This window comes from Clinocottus analis, unplaced genomic scaffold, assembly GCF_023055335.1.
Source record: "Clinocottus analis isolate CAN_PGR_092001 unplaced genomic scaffold, fCliAna1.0.p SCAF_13, whole genome shotgun sequence".
NCBI lineage: Eukaryota > Metazoa > Chordata > Actinopteri > Perciformes > Cottidae > Clinocottus > Clinocottus analis.
The window spans coordinates 5,992,259-6,018,084 of NW_027175854.1; the positions used below are offsets into that span (position 1 = coordinate 5,992,259).

The 25,826-nt window shown below is 40.8% G+C and overlaps 1 protein-coding gene across 3 annotated transcripts in view; it reads right to left on the bottom strand.

Moving 5' to 3' along the window:
• Positions 1-25,826, bottom strand: part of LOC137783762 (matrix metalloproteinase-17-like) — a 57,535-nt gene that overhangs the window by 25,950 nt on the left and 5,759 nt on the right. The window contains exons 2-3 of one of the 3 annotated variants that reach the window (XM_068574061.1): positions 9,065-9,197; positions 8,786-8,921 (exon numbers count right to left, since the gene is read on the bottom strand). In XM_068574061.1, the coding sequence (XP_068430162.1) occupies positions 8,786-8,921; positions 9,065-9,197 (269 nt within the window). Of the gene's footprint in view, positions 1-8,785; positions 8,922-9,064; positions 9,198-25,826 lie in introns of those variants that run through there. The other 2 variants (XM_068574063.1, XM_068574062.1) reach the window with 2 other exon arrangements.

The following is a 25,826-nucleotide window of genomic DNA, read 5'->3' on the forward strand; positions in this document are numbered from 1 at the left end:
GCCGCTTACACGTAGGCAGTAATTTAAGTTGAGGCTGAATGGCTGAGTGTACGTCAATGTGTGTCTGACTGAAACGTTTTCTCAAGTGCTTCTAAATGCCTGTGTGCACGGGAGACCTTGGTGAGCATTAAACAATTTTAAGATCATATTGTTAGTCTTTTTATTAATTTCATGTGGGGACACTCACTCTTATATGATGGGGACACACGATACATGTCTAATTTGCAGAGAAACAAAAGGAGAGAATGAACAGGATGATGCAGGGTAATGAAGCCAATGAGGAAGAAAAGGGAGTATGAGGGAGAGGGAGAAACAGAGGCACTAAAAAGCAGACACACATACATATTTCTGACATCTCCCCATAGCTTCATCTTCCACAGTTCTAACTTTAGTCGGAATCAGAGTTTGTTCTTTATGAGTATGACGAGTAAGTTTGAGTGTTTCTCCAGGCTACTACACGCAGAGGGATCAGTGATCACACACACACATTTCCATCTCCAACAAAGAAATGTACCTCATTGCAAAAGCTCTTCACAAGTGTTACAGACATGTAAGACAGAGGGTGAGAGAGAGAGAGAGAGAGAGAGAGAGAGAGAGAGAGAGAGAGAGAGAGAGAGAGAGAGAGAGAGAGAGAGAGAGAGAGAGAGAGAGGGAGGCGGGGATGGGGGGCAGGTATAAGGCCTTAAGTGGCCTTCAAATCTGTGGTTTAAAAGAATTAAACTTCATGGAAGTTTGTAGTTATATCCACTTAGAGTAGCAGATTACACATAATGACAAACCTATCATTGTGGCTTCCATGATAAAGGCTATTTGTAAAACATGAATCCCCTATTCCTTTCAGTACTATATATGGCGTCTATATTCACATTTACTGAGACCTTACATTGAAAAATAATGCATAGTCCTGGTTAAACAAATGTCTTTTCTTGTATCTAAAACCGAATGTCCTTTACAGCCTGCGAGGGAATTCTGTGTGTAGCCCGAGAGGTGGAACAGTCCCAAAGCACTTTGAAGCTGCTTTACACTAGTTTGTTGTTGAGAGTACTTCTTTCAAACGAATGATAATGACTGAGCAGTGAAAGGACACCATTTAGAAATATTCTAGTGAGTCATTGAAAGTATAACAGGGGTGCCACGGGTCCTTGATGACAACTTTACCCCGTGGGCAAACAAGAACATCAATAATGGAGGATTTTACAAAACCAACAGCACAGTTTTAAAAATACGTACTTTCAATATCTGTGAATGGCGCTGTGATATGGTTAAGGTCAGAGAAAGATTGTGGTTGTGGAAAAGTAAACTGCGGTGAGGTAAGAGGAGGGTTTGGCAACTCACAAATGTTGGCTTTGGTTAGGGGGAAGATCTTGGTTATGAAAAAGCTAACTTTAATTGCATATGTGCAGATATGCCCATCCACCATCCCAACCTGCAATTCCAAGGGATACTGGGCTAGGAAATTACAACCTTGCATTAATATGTCTATGAAACAAACAACCCTGCACAATTACCACGGCTGTAGGCGCTTTCCATATTCTACGATTGCGAAATGTCGATCAGCAGGTTTTGTATTTACCATGAAGTCAGCAGTACAGTTTGCTGACTGTTTTTTAAAATTCCAAACAACACACACACACACACACACACACACACACACACACACACACACACACACACACACACACACACACACACACACACACACACAATTTCAGGTAACAAAGGCAGCAACAAAAGTTACAGGTTTTTGCATCACAATGTTTCTATGTTTCTGGTCCCAATTCCACTCAAATGTCAATGCAGCGTGTGGGTTGTGGGGATTGGGGGAGAAACAGGTCTGCAACCTATCCAGGTTTCTCCGCCACAGATTAGGAAAAAGTAATTTAACAGTCTTTGAAATTAGTTGGACGGACAGAAAGCTGATTAAGGTGCGGACTTCACTTTCTCGACCTATTGAATTCCACGGCACGATTTCCAGCGTCATTTGACAAATGAGACGGCTTACGTGCCGAGGAAGTGTGCGTGTGCATGTTGTAGGGGCTTACGCTGATATGGAAAGACACAGACGTTTCTGGCACACACACACACACACACACACCCGCACACACACTCTTCTATATTTCAACTGTTTGACTTTTAATTTCCACATACTTTTTACGGGCCTTTCCGCACGCAGAGTGATGATTCAGATAAAGAGAGGCGGACGGGAAAGAAGAGAGGGATGGATGGAGATGAAGAAAAAACCCTCAGACTCTTTGGCTGTCCCCCGCCTTAGCCTCTCTGCAGGCTCTTACCTCCTGTGGCTCTGCTGCTCCCGAGAGACATGAGCTGACATCAAAAGTGATGCTAAAACGTACAGCCGCACACACACACACACACACACACACACACACACACACACACACACACACACACACACAGACACAGAGTAATATTCACCTCCTGTGCTCCGCTACCCTCCGTAGACATAAGCTGATTACTCTGAAAATTGAAAGCTCATATGCAGACGGTGATTCATATGCTCATATGCGTTTGTGGTTGCACACATGTAGCGACACAAACACACTCACAAACAGGAAAATGTTTTGCTGTGTATTATCAAAAAGTCCTCATAATTCTCCTTATACACAACCACACATGCACACACACACGCACACAATGTCATTCAGGCTGAAGATGAAAGACGTTAAATTAAAAGGGTCTGCATGAGTCCTCCCTCTCTCCCAGTTCTCTGTCTATCCTCGGAGTTGGCGGTCTGAGTTCTGGAGAAAAATATAATAGGCTCTTAATAAGATAACACTCGACAATAGTTATAGTTATTCCTAAGGTTCCACCAAGTAATTTCACAGTTTGGTGGTCTCAAATGGCATCAGGGAGATATATGTTTAGGATTTCAAAAACCGATACGTCAATAATGTCTTCTGTGTGGCAGAACCGCTTTGTGATACAGACACAATGACAGATTTGTGATTGGTCAATAATAGAAGTAGCTCTCAGGTATATAACGCAAGCTCAAAGGATAAGCTTCCCTGACTAAGACGATTGGAACATGATTTATCAAGATAGTTCATTTAAAAAGTTCAGCAGTGTTCCAATAGCATGTAAACAAGTATGCATTATAGGGAATGTAGTAATTGCCAATCTACAAAACATTTGAGGCTATAAAAAACAGCAATTATTGTTTCCTGTGCGATTCCCGCACCTGCTACTTTCCGTATAATTCCACTTTTCAATGAACTATTTCAAAATATTTTTGTACCAAAGGCTGTCAATGAGTGGAATCAACATGCTCAACATCTTTAGAGTGCGGAGAAAATATTGCCATTATGATGAAAGATGTCTGGGATGAGTGAAAATATCTTCCAGAATAAATTAATTTTTCATCACATTAAAAATTCACTGAACAGTAAAAATGTGATTCATTGTTCCATTCAGTAAAATTCAACAATGATGATTTTTCATGTTTTCACACGCTCACACGCCACACAACCAATATCGCATGTATATTATATGTGATTAGTTGTGTTTATGATTTATAATTATTAATATTAGTTAGTCCCAGCTAATGGAAGTATTTCAGGCAAAGTCATACTACCACTTTGGACCACGATGAAATATCTCAAATATCTTTGCACAGGCATTCACGGTTCCCAGATTTGTGTGATGCACTCAACTTTTCCTTTGGATCAGTAAATATTTGAGTTTGTCTAATAGTTTATTTTATGATCAAATACCTTTTCCATTAGCCTCAACTGCTCTGTGTGTTCTGCGCTAATGTGTTAAACTAGTGTTAAACTAAGATGCATAACAAACTAAAAGTTAGCATGTTGTCAATGTCATTTTGAGCATGTTAGCATGTTGACGTTAGCTAGTACAATCTCACATAGCCTCACAGAGCTGCTAGCATGGCTTTAGAGTCTTGCAATCAGACCAGTAACTCAGGCATTTATTTATATTTTACTCCTTATTAGCCACGTCAGTATGGATATGAAAGATGTCACAGATTAGCCCTTTGGGCACACTATTGTATAAAATCTCCCAATGCAGGCCGGAATGTAACAATAAATGGAATTCTAACACAACTTGCTGATATTGTTGAACATTGCACTGAAAGTGTGCCAGTGAATTACCTGGTTAAATAAGGAACAAGACATATTCCAAGTATTTCATAGGTGCCAAAGGAACAAGATAATGAAAAAAACGTTTGTCACCCTGTGGTATGCGTGGACATTACTGCTAGCAGCTTTACATTATTATACTCCCAGAGCTGCTTTTACGACTATACCATACCGGTGCCATTGGATACAGCTGTGGCATTTCTTAACACTCACTAACAACTGTGAGCTATGGCTATAATTAGTACATTGATGGACCCCTGCTGCTGAGTTATGACCAAGACTATACTAAATATTCTCATTAGCGACTGCCTTTAACTTTGGATATGTCTTTACTGTTTTTAAATTATTCTCACTGGCTTCAGAGCACGAGGCTACAACAAGACAATGGCTTTGAGCACTGCTAAAACAATAACAATATAGACGTCACAAAATGTTAAGAGCATGATCCCCTGTGAATTCACATCTATGATGGATTTTCATTGTAATTAAGTGTGAGTTCATCTTCCTACATCGCTCATTCTTGTGCTCACTCCATTTACTTCATTGGCTTCATTAGAAAGATGACAAGTCTAAAGAGACTGATGAGAGTTGGTGATTTTTCCCATCTAGCATTTAGTCGTTACAACCCACCCACTGCATCGGACTCAACAGATGCAGCGAGAGAAGTTCTTCCTCTCCACGTTTGCGGATTGTTTTATATTCTTTCCTCTTCGTTATCCTCCTCCCAATCTCTCCTCTCAGCTCGCTACACACCTATCTGTTTGAGTTATCAGTTGGGCTGCTAATGACTGCCAGGCTGTCGGCTGTGATGATGGTCCAAAAATATGAGATAATGAGCTAACAGAGGACTCCTACACAACTGGGCTGTAACATACTTGACTGAGTGCAGTGTGCTGTATGGGCGTGAGTGTAAGAGGAAGAGAAAAAGAGTTAAGCGGTTAAATTGGGGATTAAGGGCTCAGCCCTGGCACAAAGACTTGCAGACATCATCACAAAAATAATTTACTTATTTCTATTGCGTAAAACACATTACTTGAATCCCAGTCCTTAAAATCAATGGCTACTTAGCCTAACACCTTATCTTTTCTTCTTTCTCCCTTCTATGAAATAACACTCCCCACCTCCTACTCTGCACATTTTCAGAACACAATGATGTGATTGATGTGTGTGAACAACCAGAGGAGTGTGTGCAGTGCCAGCAGAGACCGACATTGTCAAATGTGCAGAGATTAGCTAAATCAGGAATCGGGCAAGTCTTTGTTTCTAACTGTAAATTAATATAATAACATAATTAAACAATCCATACATAACGGTGCAGATGTTTGCAAGACCGTTTATATTTAAATGCTGAAGGAACAGAAAGCCTTGGTTTCTGTAAATACTCCAAAAAATGCCACAGTTCTATTCCAAGAATTTAAATGCCAGAATAAAACTATGGAGCAGTAAAATACTTTGCATGCCAACACCTGCACATAATTGCACTTTGCACTTTCTTGAAGAACAATATATTTATTTTTTAATCAGAGCATGGGGACGCAAGCATAATGACATTGCTTTTGCCCACTGCTTTCCGCTACTCTTTTTTTTTCTTTATTGAGGAAACCATATTTCATCCAGCTCATTGCGGCATGAGCACAGACTCAGAAGACCGATCTAGAGGTGAATGACAGGAGGACTGATAAATAACTTAACTAAGTAACTCTTGCAATGATTGCAATCTTAATGTGAACAACATAACTCACTGATAATGTTGTTAACATGACAGCTACCATAAGATGAATGAATGTTGACTTTATATTCCAGGATAGTGACCAGACTACCACTTATTAATACACTGTTAGAAAACTACAATACATTAAATCCTACTAGACTAATTAGAGTAATGGGACGTGTAGTCCTACATAAAAAGTACTGTCGAAACAAATCTATTACAATCTATTGTATGTTGTGTCAGCTTCTCAGACATTGGGGACTACAGCAAGATCCTTCGTTATGCCTTGACCCCCTGCTGTAATCTGTCAAGCAGTCATAGCTACATTGGAGCCCACACTGTCAATAACTGCCCTTGCCTGAATGAATATCATTTAATTTTTGGAAAAGTAAAAATTGGATTTCAGAGAAAAGAAGACCAACGAGTCTGTAATATGCGTTTGAAGAATATATCCAGGAGGTCGAACTGATTCAGCAGCAAAACAGGTTGAAAAGATCAGGGTAGAAGCTACGGCCTACAGTCCACAGTGTAGAAGTGAACCACCACATCGCCTACCAAACGACAGAAGACAATACAATTAAGCAACAACGATGTTCCTGTGAAGCTGCGTAGGTATTCATTCACTGTTAAATAATCTTTAGTAGCTTGTGTTGTTCACACGTGCTAAGGTAGTTAATGATACTCTGCTAATGTTAGCTCCACATGTTTTTTTTACGACGAAATGTAACATTTTCTACAGGTACATTTCCACCCAACCTCTCTGAATAACGAGTGTCACTATTTCTCGTGGCCCAGGCACAACATTTAACTATGACTCGCTCAAAATCAACAAAACCAGCCGTGGTTGGAGTTGGACGCTGTTATGCTATACTCTGAAGAAGTTAACTGTGTTTTGAACTCCATCTGAACAAAATGTTACCTTCCGATTTTATTCATATACCTTACCTTCATGGCTTTATAATGAAATAATTAAAAATGATGTACTGATGCAATATTTATGTTGCATCAGTAGATCATTATAAATATCAATATAAATAGGTGTACTTTTTCTTTAATCTGATGATGTGGTGGATGAAAATACTAATACTTAATATGCCTGTCAGATTGCATCTGACTCATTAGATGTTTTGAGCATTATCTCAATTCTGTCAGCCCTGTTCAGCCATATAATCTAATAAAGCAAAGATACCATGAAATATTGGATGATAAAAATAATTTTCCCAACCGAGCAGCGAGGAAATCGCTATGCAAGTGCGACAATGTCAGCTGAAAAAGACAGAAGCCGAAAGCACGACCAGAGAATTACGGTGGCGGCCAATCTACACAGAATATGAATGCTTTGTTGTTGGGCTTTACTAAAAATCCGTACCATATGGAAATCTCTCTGTATCTGAAGCTGCAGCATTTAGTCCACAACTGTTCCAGCACACGGTTCTACAAATATGAGTGCTGTGAATACAAAGGTGCTTCACGAGAACCATCGGACTGAAGAAAAAACCTGTTATATTTCAAGGTGGAGTTAGCTGACGGGATCACACTCTATGATTGGCAGCAGTACAAAGAGGAGAAAGAAAGTTAAACCCCCACCAGAAGGGAGGCAAATGCATACACACTTGTGTGCTTGTGCATGTAAATTCAATGGCTCTCCTGAAGTCTGAAATGACACGCATATTCATATTCTTCACCATAGATCAGCTTGTAGCAGTTTATTGTTGAATCAGCCCTGATAGCTTGTGTGAATCCCCACAGACTAACCATGTTGCACTGCCTCTGCTGTCAAACACTACAGGCTATGGTTTCTCAGGTGGTCATGAATCCATATTATACTATCGTGGGAGACCGACACAAAAAAAAGACCTCTCTCTGTAACAGAGCCTCAGCTCTTTGGGAATCATACACTTGACTTTCTTCTTTCACTACCTGTAGCCTCAAAAGATGGCTCGAAAAAGTTTGTATGATGTTTTTTTTGTGGAAGACGGCAGCTGTGCGTAGCTTGGATTCACGGCAGAAGACATTTATTCCAACAATGAAACATAGTCACATGTTCCAATCCACAGGAACCCTTTCTGCAGTATTACCTGCTTTTCTTCTGTTGATCAGCATGTTGAGTGTATTTCAAAGCCTATTTTTTTCCAATAGATTGCTAAATGCACAGCTTCTGGTGGAGCTTTTGAGATGTTTGCAGGCAATGGCGCGAGGAAGTAGTGATGCATTTATCTGAAGTGAGCAGAGGTCTAGTTCTGCAGGTGTGCTTTGGAAAGTTTCTATGGTTTTTAATGTTTTAATATATTTTCAGAGGGACTCTGGGTCACCTTAGGAATTCATTGTAATTAAGATAGACTTGAGAGATAGTTATGTTTTCTGTGGAATATAATTGCAGTAGAACGGCATACATTTAGAAATGATCCAATTAAGGCATGTACAAATTATTCATGAATTTTCTTTACTTTTTTGTAATAATGGCGTTCTTTTGGCAAATAGACATGTTCAATCACTTAAAACGACATAATATCTTATAAGGTTAATGGTATCGGAGTCTTTCATTGAGAAGACAGATGTGTTTGTTATCTGTTAAAGGTCTCTCTAATCAGTTTGTTCGACACTTTCACAAAATGCCTTTCCTTTGAGCCAGAAATGATCCGGAGAGCAAAATATTTCCAGCTTGAGGAAGAGTCCTCTAATCTCCAAAACTGCATGAGGCTCAGAGAAACAGATCTGATATGCAATAAACAAATTATGCTGAAAATCACAACATATTAAACAAACTCAACTGAATGATTCTCATCCATAACACGACCACGTTCTGTTGAGCATGAACATGCATTTCACCATAGAAAGAGTAAATAGTGTAACTCCTACACATATAATTCATCTTATTTTCCCATCCGTTGCTTGGAGTATTGTAGCGGTATCAACATGACCTCCATTAGACTTCATACATGCATGTCATTGTTCCTACCTCCAGGACAGATGTCTCTTGTTCCATTTGTTCTGAGGAGTCGGGCTTCGTTTCCTGCGGCCCACTGTCCCCTCAGCCTCAGAGACATCTGGTAAAGAACATCTGGGTGTTGTCATTAGGCCCAGTGTGGCTTGGTCTAAAGAGGAGAGAAGGTGATAGTTGGTGGTGTTCTTAATTGGATGGAAGTACCTTCATTCCTATAAGATATTTCTCCTTCACCCAGCCAAACTGTCATCCATCCTACACGATACCCCCAAACAAACAAACACGGCCACATACCCAAGACTCCGGTCTCCTTCAGCCCGCCGTACTTCTGCATGGCTTTGATGGCCTTCGTCAGCGCCTCCTTGGTCTGAAGCTGACCAGTCACTGGGTCAGGGGGCGGGAGGTAGCCAAACTTACTCAGCCAGTCCTGGAGGGGAAACAGTAGACAGAGTTCAAGAGTCACGGCAAGCATTTCAGGCACTCCAAGTATCCCAACGCCTCTGAGAGGGTGTGACACCTGTTCGTGTTTACTGTCTTTGAACACCGTGTGGTTCCCTGCACATACATGAGTGATTGCATGTGGAGCTTTAGCAAAGAAGCAATTATGAGTTGGCCTGCTCTAAAGCACTATTATTCACACCAGATGTAAGAAATTACCGTACCCAAAGTGTTATTTCACAGTGCGTGTATACACCTGTCTGTTGACAGTAAACATAGAGCAAGAGGGATGACATGCAATGTGTCACAATTACATCTTGTGCATTTTAGACCACACGGCCATAAGGAAGACCCGATTGCTAACAACCTTGTGCGCTTGTTCTCCAGCAAAAATGTAGTACATGTATGTACAAATGCAGGCAATTAAGGCAATGTGTGTGCTGAATGTTGGCGGCGCAAAATGGGGTCAGCCGCACACAATTATTTCCTATTAACTGACGATGCATCGCCACCAGTCCGAGTTCACTAAAGTGGAACGTGATACGATGAGAAGATGCAAATTGTGCAAATGTGCGAAAGTGCATCAATACTGCAACCCCATATCCATTCGAGACCAACGAAGTTGCTGCCAATCAAAGCAGCTCAAGCTGAGCTGCAACTTGAATGCTGCTCTCTTCTCTCTCTCTTGCCTCTTCTCTGCAAAGACCTCACTTTGTCTTGGTTCTCTCTTTCCTTCGACTGCCTCCACCCAAGCAAAGCCCCCTCCTGCCGTCGCATGATCTGGCAGCTATTAAGATGGTGACAGAGACCAATAGCGAGGCATCCTTTCTGTATTGACAACACCGGTGAAATCCCATTAACTGAATGATTTAGCTCTACCGTAGCTCTCTGTTGGCTGGTATTTGCCTCTTTCTCCTTGGCTGGTTTAATATGCTCTCTCTCTTTTTGGTTCTGGCTAATAGGCAAGCTGCAGAGTTTTGAATGAGTCACAGTTTTCTTTCGGGAAGCCAGTAAAAAGTGCATTACAGTAATCGAGTAGGCTTGAAATAAACGCGTCAATCAGTTTTTCAGCATATTTTTGTTGAATAAATCGTTGCACTTTACCTTGAATGTAAAACGTTCTCCATGTATTGATTTTAAAAAAAAAAAACGTTTAACACAGTCTGAAAGACCATCCAACTTTTGAAGACAATTGATTTTGTTATAGTCGTATCAAATGACGTACGTATGTCTGAGAGGACAAGGATTAAGACCTTATTTTTTTATTTACTCTATTGTTGCTGATTATTTTTCCTAAAAGCTTTTTTAGTGCTTTGGTACGTTCTCAAGCCTGACTGAGAAACTCGGGTGTGTCTGTTGTAAAGCAAGAGTTAGAAGTCAGTCCAGTGTGCTGGTTCAGTTCAGGTGCAGAGTTGCTGGAAGGTTGTTGCTAGCTACCTAATAGCCAAGGGCCTATCATAAGATTATCTTTTTTGACTCATACATTTCCTTTTGTTCTTTTAAAAAATGTTAATATCATATTTCTTTGTGAGATTGAAGTCTTGTGACGGATAAAAAAGAAGAGATCCTTAAAGAATGAGGCCCAAGTTGTACTAATATTAATAAACATTTTCTTTAAATCAAAGCTAATTTAATAAAGCATATGCCTGTGCACATTGTGTGAATGTGCATCCGTCCATACAGGCAAGAGGTTTATGTTCCTCTTCCCTGTAAGGAAGGTGTGCTGGTGATGGATTACATCTGCCCTGTCTACACAACCGCAATGCCCTGTTTTCACACTCATAAACTTACCACATCAAACTTTTTTGTGGAGCCAGCAACTAATTTAAAGTCTGACACCGTAGCTCATCGGGGAGGGAGCAGTAAAACCTGCCAACGAGTTCAGTAACATGCTGAACACTTCTAAATTATATATGTCACTGTGTTTAGGTGAGACTGTGTGTACTTACAGAAGTCTGCACACAAGTCACCTGACTTCTAACAGAGAAACAAAAAAAGTGATTCCTGGATAAGGAGAACAAAGTTAAGCACACTTACAGTAAAACAGCAAGAATTCTAACTTCTGACAGCGACAGCTCAAAGATACAATCACGATTGTGGGACCGCAAACGATTTACAAGCACTTCATATTTAATGAACTAAAAAAAGAATGTTTCCTGTTTCCTCGGGTCTTCACCCTCTGAGAATGATGCGGTAGAGAGAAATACACAGAATGTGGTCTGTTCAACAAATTAATCCTCTGCAAGTCTCTGATTAACAATAAGAGCTCAGATGGCTGCCATTTATTTTATCGCTCATTAGGATACACCAAGTACAAACACATACATACATGCATACACACTCTGAATGCGCAAAACGGATGTGTATCACTGTACTGCATCCCGAATGAGAAGCATTCTTTTCCAGCCGTCGATGCTGCAGTGGTAACTTGTTTGACTCAACCATTGCAGCAATGTTTTGATTGCCGTGTTGTGTTCTGCATAAAATAAGAGGGTGGACTCGTACTTTCTTGCGCCAGAGTTGTAAAGCAGAACTGAAAAAAAAAGCATTTTTAATGGCACAGTGTAAAGTTCAACTACTGCTTCAAGCAACATAAAAAAAACGTATGGGTTTCTCTCTTTATGATAATTAACTCCGGGAGCTGAGAGTATTTGAAATAAAGATGGAGGAGAGCAGAAAAATAAAAGTTTCCTGTCAGAAAATGATTAAGACTTTAAAGGTCAATCAAAGAAAACTGGAGAGAAAGCATTCTCTTTAAATCTGATGTTGTTTCACTCGCGCTGGGGAAAAGCAACACCACTGTTAACTAATCAGTTGATACAGGAAACCTTGTTGTTGACAAAGCAGAAATGTGACAGTGTCTTTTATTTTGAAACTCACAATCTGCGCCTGATTAATTGAACGGAAAGGAGAAGGAATTAAAAGAACGCTAATTAGAGGAAGGCATTGATTAAAAGGCATGAAAAATAAAATGAAAAAGATATGGATTGCAATCTAAGCCAATGAACGCCACAATACGGTGTGTGTTTAATGAGCACGTAGTCGCAACATTGCATCCTCTCTCTTTTTACCAAGTGGTCAGATAAAATACAAATGAATGTATTATCACCCATCATTTGTGAAACTTCATTTGTCATTAAATCCACAGAAACAAAGAAAGACAATAAACAAGCTAAGTTATCTCCTTTTCCTCACTCTGTTTTCTTTCTCCGTTGAAGCCAGAGGCTCAGCAGCAGATCAGCAACCCAGAAAGCTGGTATTCAATGACTTCTGCAGGGCAAATTCTTGCTGACGTGGGGGCTCGACCCCATGTCCCAACTCAGGCCCGGGGGTTCCTACCACTTAGCCTTCCTGCTGATAAAATGACCTACACAGTCCTGCTAAATTAACATTCAGCTTTTACTGGTGTGGCGAAGCCATATCATATATATATATATATATATATATATATATATATATATATATATATATATATATATATATATATATATATATATATATAGTAGAGCTGTTTGGCAAATGCTGTTTTGTTACAGAGTTATATCACATTTTAAAAGTTTAAAAGGTGGATTAACCCAAAATATTCCCCACAATATCTACTCAATAATGTTAATACATTTTAATGTTTTTTTTTGTTTGTTTTTTTTACATTTTTTGTTTTGTGAAAGCAACTCTTAATTGCAAGCTGAGCAAAATTCAATCACCATTGAACCCAAACCTCAAGTAGCCCACTGTTCCAAATTTGTGATACTGCAAAATGCACAAATCAAAAAGAAAAACAAAACAATAGGATGTTTCCTGGGTCGAAGCTATGAATCATCGGTGTGAAATGAAAGTGCCACCTGCGCTAACTCAAAGACAAAAGTTTGGTGGTTTTAAAATAAAGTTTGGCATTTTGAAAAATATGTTTTTCTTGCTGAGAGAAAAAAGGACAATATACTGCGTGTATCATATCAGCAAATATGAAGCTACCTCCAGCAGCCGGCTAACTTGGCAAATAATACTCAAATACAGGGGAAATCCATGAATTTATCATATTAAAGACCCTGACACTATATTTTTGATCAGCTTCTTACTATCAGCAACCGGGTAAACCAAGCATAATTGTATGCTTATGTTGGAACAATTTATTACTTCAAAAGCTGCACTTGTCAATCCAATCAGATCAAACCAATGATGAGGACAACAGCTGGGTTTTTGAGCGTCATATTTCTTCTTTTTTCCCCCAGATGATTCATGCCGAGTCATTAATATTCAATGCCAGAGAAAAAGAAAACTTCAAATCCAAAGTCTCCCACATCGCTCCATCATCTTTTTTCCCCAGATTATTCTTTCATCAACTCTTTCACAGTCATGTTTGAGAAAAATGCCATTAGTGCTGCAGAGTCCCGCCAGCGCTCTGCAAAACGACATACCCTTGTTTTCGTTCCTCTTTTCATTGGAATACTGGTAGCTGTGCTGCATTTCATCAATCGCAGCGGCACTTTTCATCACTGTCAATCAGCTGACATTCATCACTCGCCGTATACTTGGTGAGGTACGGGGCGGCGCTGATGCACTTTACTGTGGCACACTTAGACAGCCTCCTGAATCAAACTCGTCTGTTGATGTACCACTAACTGCAACGGCAGTCAATTTTCCTCCGCACGTGACCCTGGCAGATTAAGCTCTTGGTCTCACGGCATCCTTTCTGTCAAATCTTTTGATCAATGTGTGCGCCTACGTTTCCCATGTTCCGCACAGCCCGAGTCCCCTGGTTGGTGATGATATACTGTGTGTACAATGACACAAAGGAAAGCCGTCAGATGGCAGACGTTGTCCTGTTTATCTGGAACAAACTGTCTTCTCTGTGGTAACTGTATTAGCAATGTTGGAAATCGGCAAGCAGAGGCCAGGTTCACCAAGTTTGCGACGCAAGCTCACTTCCTCACACTTGCATTACACTTTGTAAGCAACCATTACTCGGGAAGTGTGTTTTTGCTTCCATTTGGTATCTACGCTTGTGAGGAGGGCCCCAGGTGTGGATCGGATTGGATTTTGGGTTCACAGGATTATTGAATTAATGTGAAAAAGTACTTTGATGTCAGCTATTTACTTCCCTGCATTAGCCAGCACAGTCCATTGAATTTCGAGGAAATATACCGTAACACAATATCACAAACTAAAATTACCTGGATGCCACTTTAAACACCAGGGAATCTTAAATGAGAAAAAAAAAACCTCGCCACTCCAGACGGACCATCGTTTTATAAATTTTCAAAAGATGCCTTGTCGAGTTTTCTTGTAAACAAACAGTTTTTTATTTATATTCAGCGTCTCTCGCCAAAACAAACTCTGTGTATCTCTGTGGTCTGAAAATGTGCTGAATGTATTTTCTTCCAAATAACACAGAAAGTTTACATTTGGTTTTGTTTACGTCCATGTTTATCGCAGTCTTCTTCTTCATTGCTGTGTTTTTTGGTGCATTATCCACACCTGGAGATAAGAAGGAAAACGGTGAAACATTGGCAGGAATGTGTACCGAGTAATCCGCGCGTGTCTGCGTGAAACCTCATGTGCACGCACAAAAACGCAAGAAACTGGGACATAGCACAGGTCAGAAACTCCTTAATGTATATTTGCTTCAAATATGGTTCGAAGCCAATAGAAGTCCATCTCTAAAAGTTGAACTGTCTCGTTTAACAACTTTAAAACATACTCAATCCCTCCTTTCCCCTCTGTGTGACAGGAAAATGGCTTCAATGCAATGCCTACAGCAACGCATACCTGAACCTACTTATACTTATGTAGATATACATAGGGCAGGGAAATAAAGCCTTACCTTCTATCCACATATAAATGATGTATTATATCAATGACATACAGTACATAGTACAGTTTTTGGTTATTCATTTAATTAATAGTCCTTATAATAGTCCTACTTTTGTAAACTCCTGTTTGAATTAAATACTAAAAGGGTACTCACTATTTGGATATTTCTCTACCATTCTCGCTTTATTAATAAAATGTATTTATACCAGCCGGGGACGGTTAATAAGAGTGAGCAGTCAAATGACGGAGATGATAATCATTTTATGGAAAAAATAAATAGAAATGTCCGGCTATAAACTGACAATGTTAAGGATGCACACAAATACAGCGTAATAAGTTTATTACAAGGCAGTCTGACTTAACTACTCTGGGGTATAAGCAGAGTTCTTGAATCATAAGACCAACTGAAGTTGAACCATAAAACTGAATTATTGAATTAATACAATTCTGCACATTGCTGTTGGGAAACAATGTATTTTAACTCACAGTTGGGTTTCAAGAGAACACTTGAAAATGATTTGCCACCATTATTGTGCAGAAAAAAAAAACGTCCTGAGCTGCAACTTAAAGGTTGGAGACGCCAGGTTGTAATGGCATTGAACTAAATGGTAATATAAAAACAAAAACCTCAAATATATTTCTGAAGACAATGTTCTGTGTACTCTTTCTCCAAAATATAAAAACTGCGGACGACGTTAATATGAAGGAAAAGGTTGTGGGCTTAATGGAACACTTCTTGGAGAATACAACAATAATATATTCTATTCATGTGACACACCAACTCTCTTCCAAGGATTTCTGACAACAAATTACCTTGAAATAATATAGAGAGAGACATCCTGTACCATATATATGATACTTCAGGATTTTGCAATTGTGTGGAAATAGTTGATCCCATATTTCACTTTCCTAGAATACAGTGCCTTCTTCTACAACACGCAAGTCATTAACACAATTATGCAAGCATAAATACTTGAGTACTGACCCAGGAGTTCATGCAGACACATAACTCAAACACATACTCAAATCTTTTATTTATATCCGCACTGAAACAATAATTCGCAGCGGGACATTAACACATGCTGCACACATATTCTGCTTTTCCCTTTCTCACAAATACACACATAATTGAGGCGTTGAGCTGTTATTATGGGGTTTGACATTCTCCCAGTCTGTGCTGCAGTATCTGGATGTGAGGGATAATTTATCTCTGTAATCCTGAGCCCTGCTCCCGGTAAGCCTTTAATACAGTAAGGTTTGGAGTAGTAGAACATTCATAAAAAAAAACAAAAAACAACTACAAAAACATTCAGACGCAAAGAAGACAGCTATAGAGAAAAGCCTAACCCTACACATAGTTGATGGTATTTATAGTACAGTATGGCGTACTAACAATATGTGTACAGCTGGTTATCCTGTCTGACAAAGACAATTCCTCAGTCTTTCCCAAATCAAATTTTAAATGACGATTTGTGTCTGCGGACTAAGTGAGTGAACTGCTCACCGCTGTTGCGCAACACGGCTGATCGAGCCAGCCAAGGACAAAACAGATTTGAGCGAGAAAGCCAAGTTTCATGTGCGCGAGACATTGATTAATGTGGGCGCAGATTTAAAGCCTTGATGAAGTGCAGATACATCAGTGGAGCGTTTGAAACGGGACGGGTGAGACAGCGTGGCAGCGTGTGGGTGTTTGGGCTAGAGCGAGGACAATGCAGAGTTTGGCGATTTAAGGAAATGTTACTTATAGGTGTTTTATTAATGGAAAGATATTTTGAATGTCAACGTAAAAAAAATAAGGTATTGTTAATAGTTTTTGTCATTAGAACGGAGGAATAAAAGGTCTTCGTGAAGTATCCAAAATGTTCCTTTTCAACGGGAGCAGCGTGTCTGTGTTTGATTGATGAGCTCCGGTGCAGAACTCTGGCAAAGGGAACAAGAGGAAATTTGCACTGCTTGCTTACGAGCAATAGCTGGATGGCCTGTTGTGAACAGTGGGATGGAAGATTATGGCCCACAAGTGATCATTTCAGAGAGGTTTACATCCCGGTTAATGGAGCTGAGCAGGTAATTAGCTAAAGCCAGAAAACTCAGGATCTCAGTGCATTTCCTGTGTACATTAAACAAAATATTGGGGGTGCCACAATGAAACCACACATATAATATATTCATTTCAAACAAGCTGAGACAGTCCACTCCGTCCCGCTCCTTACCAAATGGCCTGCGGGGCACATTGTTTCTTGTTTACCGAAAAAAAAGAAGACGCTCAAGAAAAAAAGGCGGCCATTTCTTTCTGGCATTTAGTGTGCACAGAGATCTTTTATAACAAGAACCTGGGAACGTGTGAACGCAAGTCACTTTGAAAAGTTTGCTCAGTTAATTAATGTTGAGGCTGTGATATGCTAAAGGTAAAAGGTCTCTGCCTCATTATCTTTTTGACAACTTTATTGCGACTCCTCTGGAGCAATGTTCACACTTGCACCGGCCTCATCTCTCCGTCTGTTTCAGTGTGTGGCTCTGGCAGACTCGCAGGTCAAAAGGTCACCGTTGTCTAACGTTGACCTCCAGATAGAATAATGACTCAAGATTCAGTCGTCTTGAACCGATCAATGTACCATCATCCCGTTTGCCCAATATCACACTGCCAGACTACAAACTGCAGCATCAGTCTCACGCTACATGCTCACCATTCTGTTACGATGTCAGATATGTGACTTCACATCCTTTCCTGGTCCTTTCATGTAATTATGTCAACTGATACAAAACACACACACACACACACACACACACACACACACACACGCACATACACACAATGACTTCTGTGACTGGTATCGCCACGGAAACATCTTCCAAAAGTGGAATCTGTTTTTTCCACCGTGGGCCCGGCCTCACACAGTACCTCCCTGTTCAGCCCTGATGAGCAGCTGCTGAGCCCCTTCATCTTCAGCATCAGGGACAGGAAATGAGTCACTGGGAGACATCCGACCTTGCGACCTCACCGACTCTCAAAGGCTCGTAAAGTAGCACAGACAATTATATTGTTTACATGTTTCCTTACTACCTTAAAGATATAGGTCAGACCTGTGGCCGACATCCCGGTTATCAATCTGCACTCGTTTTAAAAGCTCTGAGATATAGTCACGTGAAAGCAATATTCAATGCCAATTAAGGATCAAGCTTTTCCTCGCCCCTTTAGGGCACTTTGCTGACAACTAAACATGGCAACTTATAGAAGGAAGAGGGGGAGGGCAGCATTCAGAGCATCAGATGCTACTTGTTTTATGCACACAATGCAACTATTTCCCAATACGTACTTGCAGCTCCATGTGTTAAGCTTAACAATTGCGATTTTTCACCATTACATTCTGCAAATAACCATAATCACAGTCCACTCAATGTTGGGGAAGCCCATCTCATTAAGGGTCACGCGGGCCCCCAATTGTGAATAGGCGACCGTCGTCACCTCCAAACCATTCAAGTGGATCCGTCGCTGTAATGTCGGCAGGAAATAAGCGGATCAAATCAAGACAGAAAAAGCAGAGGTGAATGAAAAACACAGATGACATGATAATAATGGAGCAAACGGGCAAAGAGGTGGAGCGGAAAAGGTTAATATCTTGAGGTTGATCCTGCAGGTCGTTTGAAGATGGTACATTCATTAATCAGAACCAACGCGTGCTGAAAGTCCCTGCCAGCCGCAGCGGTGGTAACCGTCCACACGGACCAACTGAGGAGGAGAGGGAACGAGTCTGGACAGATGAGCAGCAGGAGGCCGATCCCACCGGAGAACAGGAGCAAGGGGAGGAGCCCGAGGATCTCCCAGCAGAGGATACACGCGACAGTGTGAACGCCTCTTATTTGTGGTTGAGCGCAATGGATGTTTTTCCAACTATTTTCCGACGGAAATTACCACGGCAAATTGTGTTCCCCGTCCGACCCTGCTTGTGTTTTACCTGACAGCAATAGAATTATAGCGGTGAATGCAGTTGACTCATCGTATCAGCCCGACGAGAAGACTGGGGATGACTTTGTGGAAACTACATCTGATTAAGTGGGTATTATATTAAATTATCTCCCGGACTAGACGTTGACGCGTTCACTCCGAATGCAGTTGGTATCCATCTCTGCTCTGTAGAGTGAACCTGTTGCATTAAGAGAGTGTTGCATTATGGGTTCTTTGCAATGTGGCTCGGCTCACAAGTTTACCTCAATTCTGTTTACTGTGTGTGTGTTTTTTATCAATAAAATCAGTCCGGCTCAAAAGTGTGACCACAAGATATTTTGCAGCCACAGAGAAAATATGTTGTCGGGTGCAAACCTGTCAAAAGCATATCAAGATATCTTAACTGCAGAAATGGAGTGAAAACTGAACCATCAGTCAAGCAGCCAAGAACTACTGTGGTCATGAAATGTCATGATGATGTCCTCAAAAAGAGTCAAACACATGTGGTGTGTAAGTTTCTGCTTTTGGATATCACTGTCACGAATATGTATGTATATATGTATTGGAGTAAGGATATTTTCGGATAAAGAAACAGCTTAGACAACACAGAAAGCTTATTCTTTAAAGTTCTGTATAAAAACAAACCACACAAATTTGCTGTCTAAATAACATATAAGGAAATAAACACAAAGGTGAAAATGTCTCACATTAAGCAATCATTTGCTTTTTGTAACTGAGGAAATGTCTTTCAACAGAGTTCCATCAGAACATCCTTGGGCACAAATATGATGTCATTATTCAAAGCAGTTATAGCAGCTTCAGATTTGATATCACCAGCTTATTCAGAGAAAGGTGGTTTACCTAAAGTGTTACACGGGGATGATGTAGGATTCAGGGAATGAGAGCTTAAGTGTGTTTGAATGAGAATCCATTCCAATAGCACATCCTGAGCGCAAACACAATTCACTGAAGAAAATGCAGGATTTAGTCTCATTTGTGCAAACAGATAAGATCAAGGAGGGAGAATATAGGGGGATAGAAAGAGAGGGGATTGGGGTGCAGCCGGAATGACAAACCTAATCCAACAGAAACCTTGCCAGGCAGGAAAAGAGCGAGCATTAATCCATGCCTAGAAATCATCCCTCCACTCTGACGTTCCCTCACCTTTCCTCTCACGGCTTTTTGCATGTTTAGGACTGTGTGTGTGTTCAGGGTTTACAGCGTGCACTTTTTTCTAATTATTCGAAATCCACAAAGTGAAGAGAAAAAGAAGTGCTGTTTTTTTTTTTTTGAATTTTGCCCGCAAGACCCTGATTAATGTTTTTTTATAAATTGCCAATTATTTTGAATAGTTATAATGTCAAATGGTTTCGGGACATCCACTATTTGAATTAAGATAGCTACGTATCAAATGTGTGTTGATGAGTGTGTATAATTGAATGCCATTAGTGTAAGAACATGTGTGGGTTGTTGTATTAAGAGAGATAAAATAACTTTATCACACAGTAAACCACAGACTGTATTCAGTTTTTTTAGGACCTCACGTTCAAAAGCCGCCTTGCGTCTCGGTTAGTCGTAAGAAAAGGTTTGTTGACCAATTCAGTCAAGTCAAAATATATAAAACTTGCAGAGAGAAGTCCAACCTGCTTCTCAACCATCTTTGATTCCCACAGCAGCAGGAAAGTCGTCAGTACTCCAGGATCAGTTACGCCGTTAACGATCAGAAGAAAACCACAAACACGTATTCACAGAAACAAAATGAAAACAATGTATTTAAAATCTCATTCTCCACAAACACATTCGCCATGTTTTATTTTACAAGACAATCGATGCGTGGTTAACGTCTTTGCAGAAGTCTGACATTGGCGTGTGTTGCAAACGTAGAACTCGTAACATTGCTTTTGTGAACCCAAATTCCAGTTTCTGATTTCCACAGACACCTTTTTGTTCTTTCAAGACCAATATTCAGCATGTTTACTATTTTTTTTATGGATTGTACAAGGATATGATTCACATGATGTTGACCAAGTAACAGATGGGGTTTGAAATATTCCTGCCTGTGACAGGATACGTTGATCCTGCACAGCCTCCAGCCTGCAGACTGGGTATGTTTGACAGGCAGCGGACTCATGTGAGCTTCTGTTATTGATTTGTAAACTATCAGAATCAGTCTGTATGATGTTAAAGAGTGGTCAATGAATGACCTTTATCTGTTATAAACAGTAAACTGGCAATCAGACAAAACTATATGTAATTGTATTTTACTTTGTAGTTTGTATTGTTTAACCACACACCGCACAGTTTTCAATTTCTATGACCGGAAGCATATTTCGAGCAGGCCTCTGCACAAGCACACCCATTTACTGTAACAAGCTGATGATGAATGTTGTTGTTGCAGCAGCAAGAAACGCAACTTTTGGATGCATGGGAGTCCGCCGGAATTCTGTCACTTCATTTTTAAAAACGGTGTATTATTCAGTGAAAATAAAAACAATGAGCCTCTTGTTACTGACTGGATCTACAGTACACACACACACATCATCGCTTTCTTTTTATACCTCCAATTATCCGGCCCAGTTTTTATATTTAGCGTCATTTATATAAGATTTCCTGTTGATGCATAATGGACCTGGCAAATGGCATTGCCTCTGCTGAACAACGAACAATGTGACAAAGAGCCTCTGTAAAACGTGTGTCCCTCAGAGCTACAGCTTCGTGCTCTTCTGCAAAATATCTCTACATTAGGTCTCAACATTATGCAAATTAATCTTTAGCTTTAGATCTCTAGATTGCGTCCGCTTCAAAATCTTTACAACTTTTAAGTCCCAATCCAGAAAGCAAAGTAGCTGCTGTTTTGGCCGACAAGGACACAAGAGGACGTGAGAAGTTGTACAGCTTGGTTTCGTTCCACTCAGGTATTTCAAAAAGAGACTTTATTAAGGAAGTTCTTTCAGGTTATGAACAATTTTCCTCAGATTGCAGGCAGCAGATTCACAGTCACACTCGCCATCCTGGCTGAAACTCCATCTCATCACCTTTCTCTCTCCTGCAGATACAATGAGCGATGCAATGGGGCGACCGAGTCTGACTTGTGAGAAAGATACAGTACATTCTGATGGACGTCCTTAGTCTGACACACAGCGTCCATTCAGTTAGGAGTGAATGTCATTTCCGAGACACATGGGAGGAAAATCGGTCCTAATTTGCATGTTTGCGTGTGTGAGAGCGTGGCATCAGGGATTACGGTGCGACTGTAAGTGAATCATCTAATCCCTGGTTTAGGAACAGCTGACTGTACAGAGAGCGGCGACTCAACTACTGTGTTCCTGGAGGCCGCGAGGAGGAAGGAGGAGAGACAGCAATGTGACAAGAATACGAAGACAGAGTGACACGGAGAGAGAGAGAAAGAAAAGAGGATTGTGCAGAAGAAAAGAGTTCAGAAAAAAAAGTAATACAGAAAATTAAGAAAAAAGGAATGTAGAAAGAGGGAATCTGAAAAGAGGATGCCGTCAAGAAACCGGATTATTGAGAGAAACCAGTTGAAGCAGGACACTGATGAATATATTTAGATGCACCGCAACAAGCTAGGGCCTTGTTAATCACACATTAGTAAACAGAGAAATGAATGAGAAAACCGTCCACGCTCAAATTGCCACACCTAGCCTCATCCATCAGTGTGTGAGCGTGTGTGTGTGTGTGTGTGTGTGTGTGTGTGTGTTTCGAAGCACTCCTGACAACAGAATGCAACTAAAAAGAAACCTCTGCCAATAGAAATTAATTACACACACAGAACACTCTACTTGTTATATAGGGGCCGACACATTGTTTGCAACGATGACTGGCCCTTCCGTTTCTGACAGTATGACAGCGGGTCTTTTTAGGGACCTCAGGAACCTCCTCTGAGACTGCTAATCCCTGCCTTGTTCAACATGAGCAACATTTGCGTGATCTGTGCCGGCAGCAACTCACCTCTATGTTTGAGAGGTCAGCGACATGGCATCCCTGTGCCCGTTCAAGTCCTATCAGCTCTGAATTTATCTATCTTTTCCTGTGGCAAATTAATGCTCAAAAGGCATACAACCCCGCCAATACAAAGATGTATTTATAACAGACAAAGCCCTGTCTCGGTATGTCGGACCATTAACCTCAAATACCTAACTCAAAATAGAAGTCTGGATGGACGGAGGGAGATTTCCGGCACTGAATAAACAAGTGAGGGATGATAGAAAGAGATGCAAAAGAGCAAGGGGACTTTAAAGAACTGTCAGTCATATTTTAAAGATGAACAAATCTAATGGGAGTCAATTAGGACTCCCCCATGTAACTGGAGCATCATTTAACAGGTATACATTTCAGTGTCTCCGTTAAGGGGGAAAAGACCCAAGTGTGGAAATGCACTGCTCCAAAGACCACAGACACAAGGATTGAATAAAACATACCAAGTGTCCCCTGAGAGTGCAGATCACAGAGAAGACCGTAAAGACAGACAAACCTACAGACACATGACCAATTATGACTGTCCCAGTCTACCTTCTTGTTCTCTTATCGGCTTACCGAGTTCACCTACGCGTGCTTCTGCGTCCGGCAAAGTTGCCCATTTGGCCACGAAGCCAAGAAGGGATGTCCATCATACTTGTCTGGGAGGGATTCCACATGGATGCTAAAAGCAAGTTCGACACGTGAAGGTTCAAAACTCTGAATGCAACTTGCACGTTTTCATCGCGAGATCTTTGTGAAATCTCAAAAGGAGATCGCAACGCAAAGGACATTCATCGTAAAATAATTATTGTTCTGTCAAAAACTCAACTGTGGCCTTTACTGATATGGAACAATACGTCAATCAAATACTCGATAGAAATCAGGGACAGAACACATCATATAGTCATGTGTTATGAATATACCAATGTGTAATACGCATAATAATCTGCAGCTCAGAAACTGTTAGGTATACCATGCATCTCTGCAACCGTTTTCAACTTGGAGTATAGACATGAGCATGTATTTATAGACTGTCCTTATATGCAGGTCTTAGAGCCAACACGGAAGCCATGAAATAGCTGCCATGTGTCACTACACTGACCCCTGCAGAGAAGACAATGTCCCTCTAGTGTTAGCGGAGGAATTCTGGCAACTGGCACGTCTGCAGTGAGTATGCACATGCAAAAATACCCACACATATTATATACATGTGTGCGTTCGCCTCTGTGTGTACGCTACTCTATATTTAAACTAAACCCTAAAAGAGCATGGCTCTATTCAGCGGGGTTTACACTGGTCCAGACTGCAAATCACACAATCACGAGGAGCACTTCAAATCCAACAGACTGTTAGTGGCTCATTATATTCACTTGATCGCGAGTGGAGTATCAACACTGGACTAAAAGGAAGTGGGCTTAATTGCCAGTGACAGTTGGATGGAGACATATCTTATCTCTGCCACCCACTCGGTCTCTCTTGGTGTTCCCTCCCCGCTGCTGTCTTCATTTCACTTGGACCTTCAGAGAAATGAGATCACGGTCACGCGACGGTCTCAAAGTCGACTGCACAGACGATAAGCAACCGTCCGCTCCCCTTCCCTTTTTTTTCTTTTTTTTTGTCGTCATCTGTTTGGCTCGGACTTGTTCAGAAGTGACATATGAGACCCGTGTGGCGGCGGCACACACGCGCAATCAAGCATGCGCGTGTTTTGTAGCGACGCACACGGGTAGAAAGTGACTCACGCACAAAACCACATTTTTGGAAACAATTCTGCCAATTTCTGCAAGCAATTTCAGCGTCGCTTTGTTGTTGCTTTGGGGTTTTCTTGATCGTACTATTAAAGAGGCCTATTGGCAGTCCAGTTGGCAGGTCTATAGATTATTGTAGGCTTCAGCATGTGAGGCAGCGCAACACCAGAAACCACTGTAATTACAAGATCTGGTCGGCCCTTTGAAATAGCAACGCAACCAAAACCTTGATCTGGTCAAAGACAAGGAGGAGAGGCGGGGCTCCTCGGGTTAAAATAGAACTGTCCACATGGAGTTGATTTGAGGTTTACTATATGGGAAGCCCCAGAGTGCGTCTGCTCGGGTAATGAAGTCACTTCAAGCTATTGGAAAAAGTCTATCGCGTGCAACTCCGTTGTGGCGCACAGAACTCACTTGGCCACAATGTTAAATGCACGACTTCTGTACAAATCAAACAGAAAGTAAGCTGGCATCTGATCTCTGCGTCTGCAAATGGAACTTTTTAAATATCCACACTTTTCTTTTGAAAAGAAAATATACTGATGAGATGAACATTAAAGTCCTTGAATCAAAGCGCATCACTGCACTGTTAAACAAAGCAGCACAGCAGAGAGAGAGAATGCATTTGTTTCTTTATACATCACATGAAATGCATGTATATAAATCCTCCCAAAGCAACAGGGGCCTGTTTCACAAAGATATTTTAGACTGGTCTGTAGTGTTGGCTTCGATGAGTTTGAACCGAGTGTCAGAAAAAAATATTTAAAAAAGAAATACTCCAAAAGTATTCTCTCTCAATCATCCCTTATCCACTGTAAGTGTGTGTCGGTGTCTCTATCAGCAGAGACCCGGACCTCTGCCTGTATTTGCTTATTTTGCTGTGTGTCAGGATGTGCATCCAAGATGAAGCTACAAAAGTGGAGGTCAAAAAACGCAAAAAAAAAATAGCAAGTGGACAAAGCTTGATCCAACACGATAGCAAAAATCCAGGGTTGTCTTTCATTACCCGCTGCTGTGTGTGATGCTGCAGGTGCTACACCGGGCTGGGGACGCGCACTTCTGGTGTCGCTGACAACTTTAAATGTTGTGTTTGCAAAGAGTAAGCTACAGTTCCTGTACGGTAGCTTATGGCTAAAAC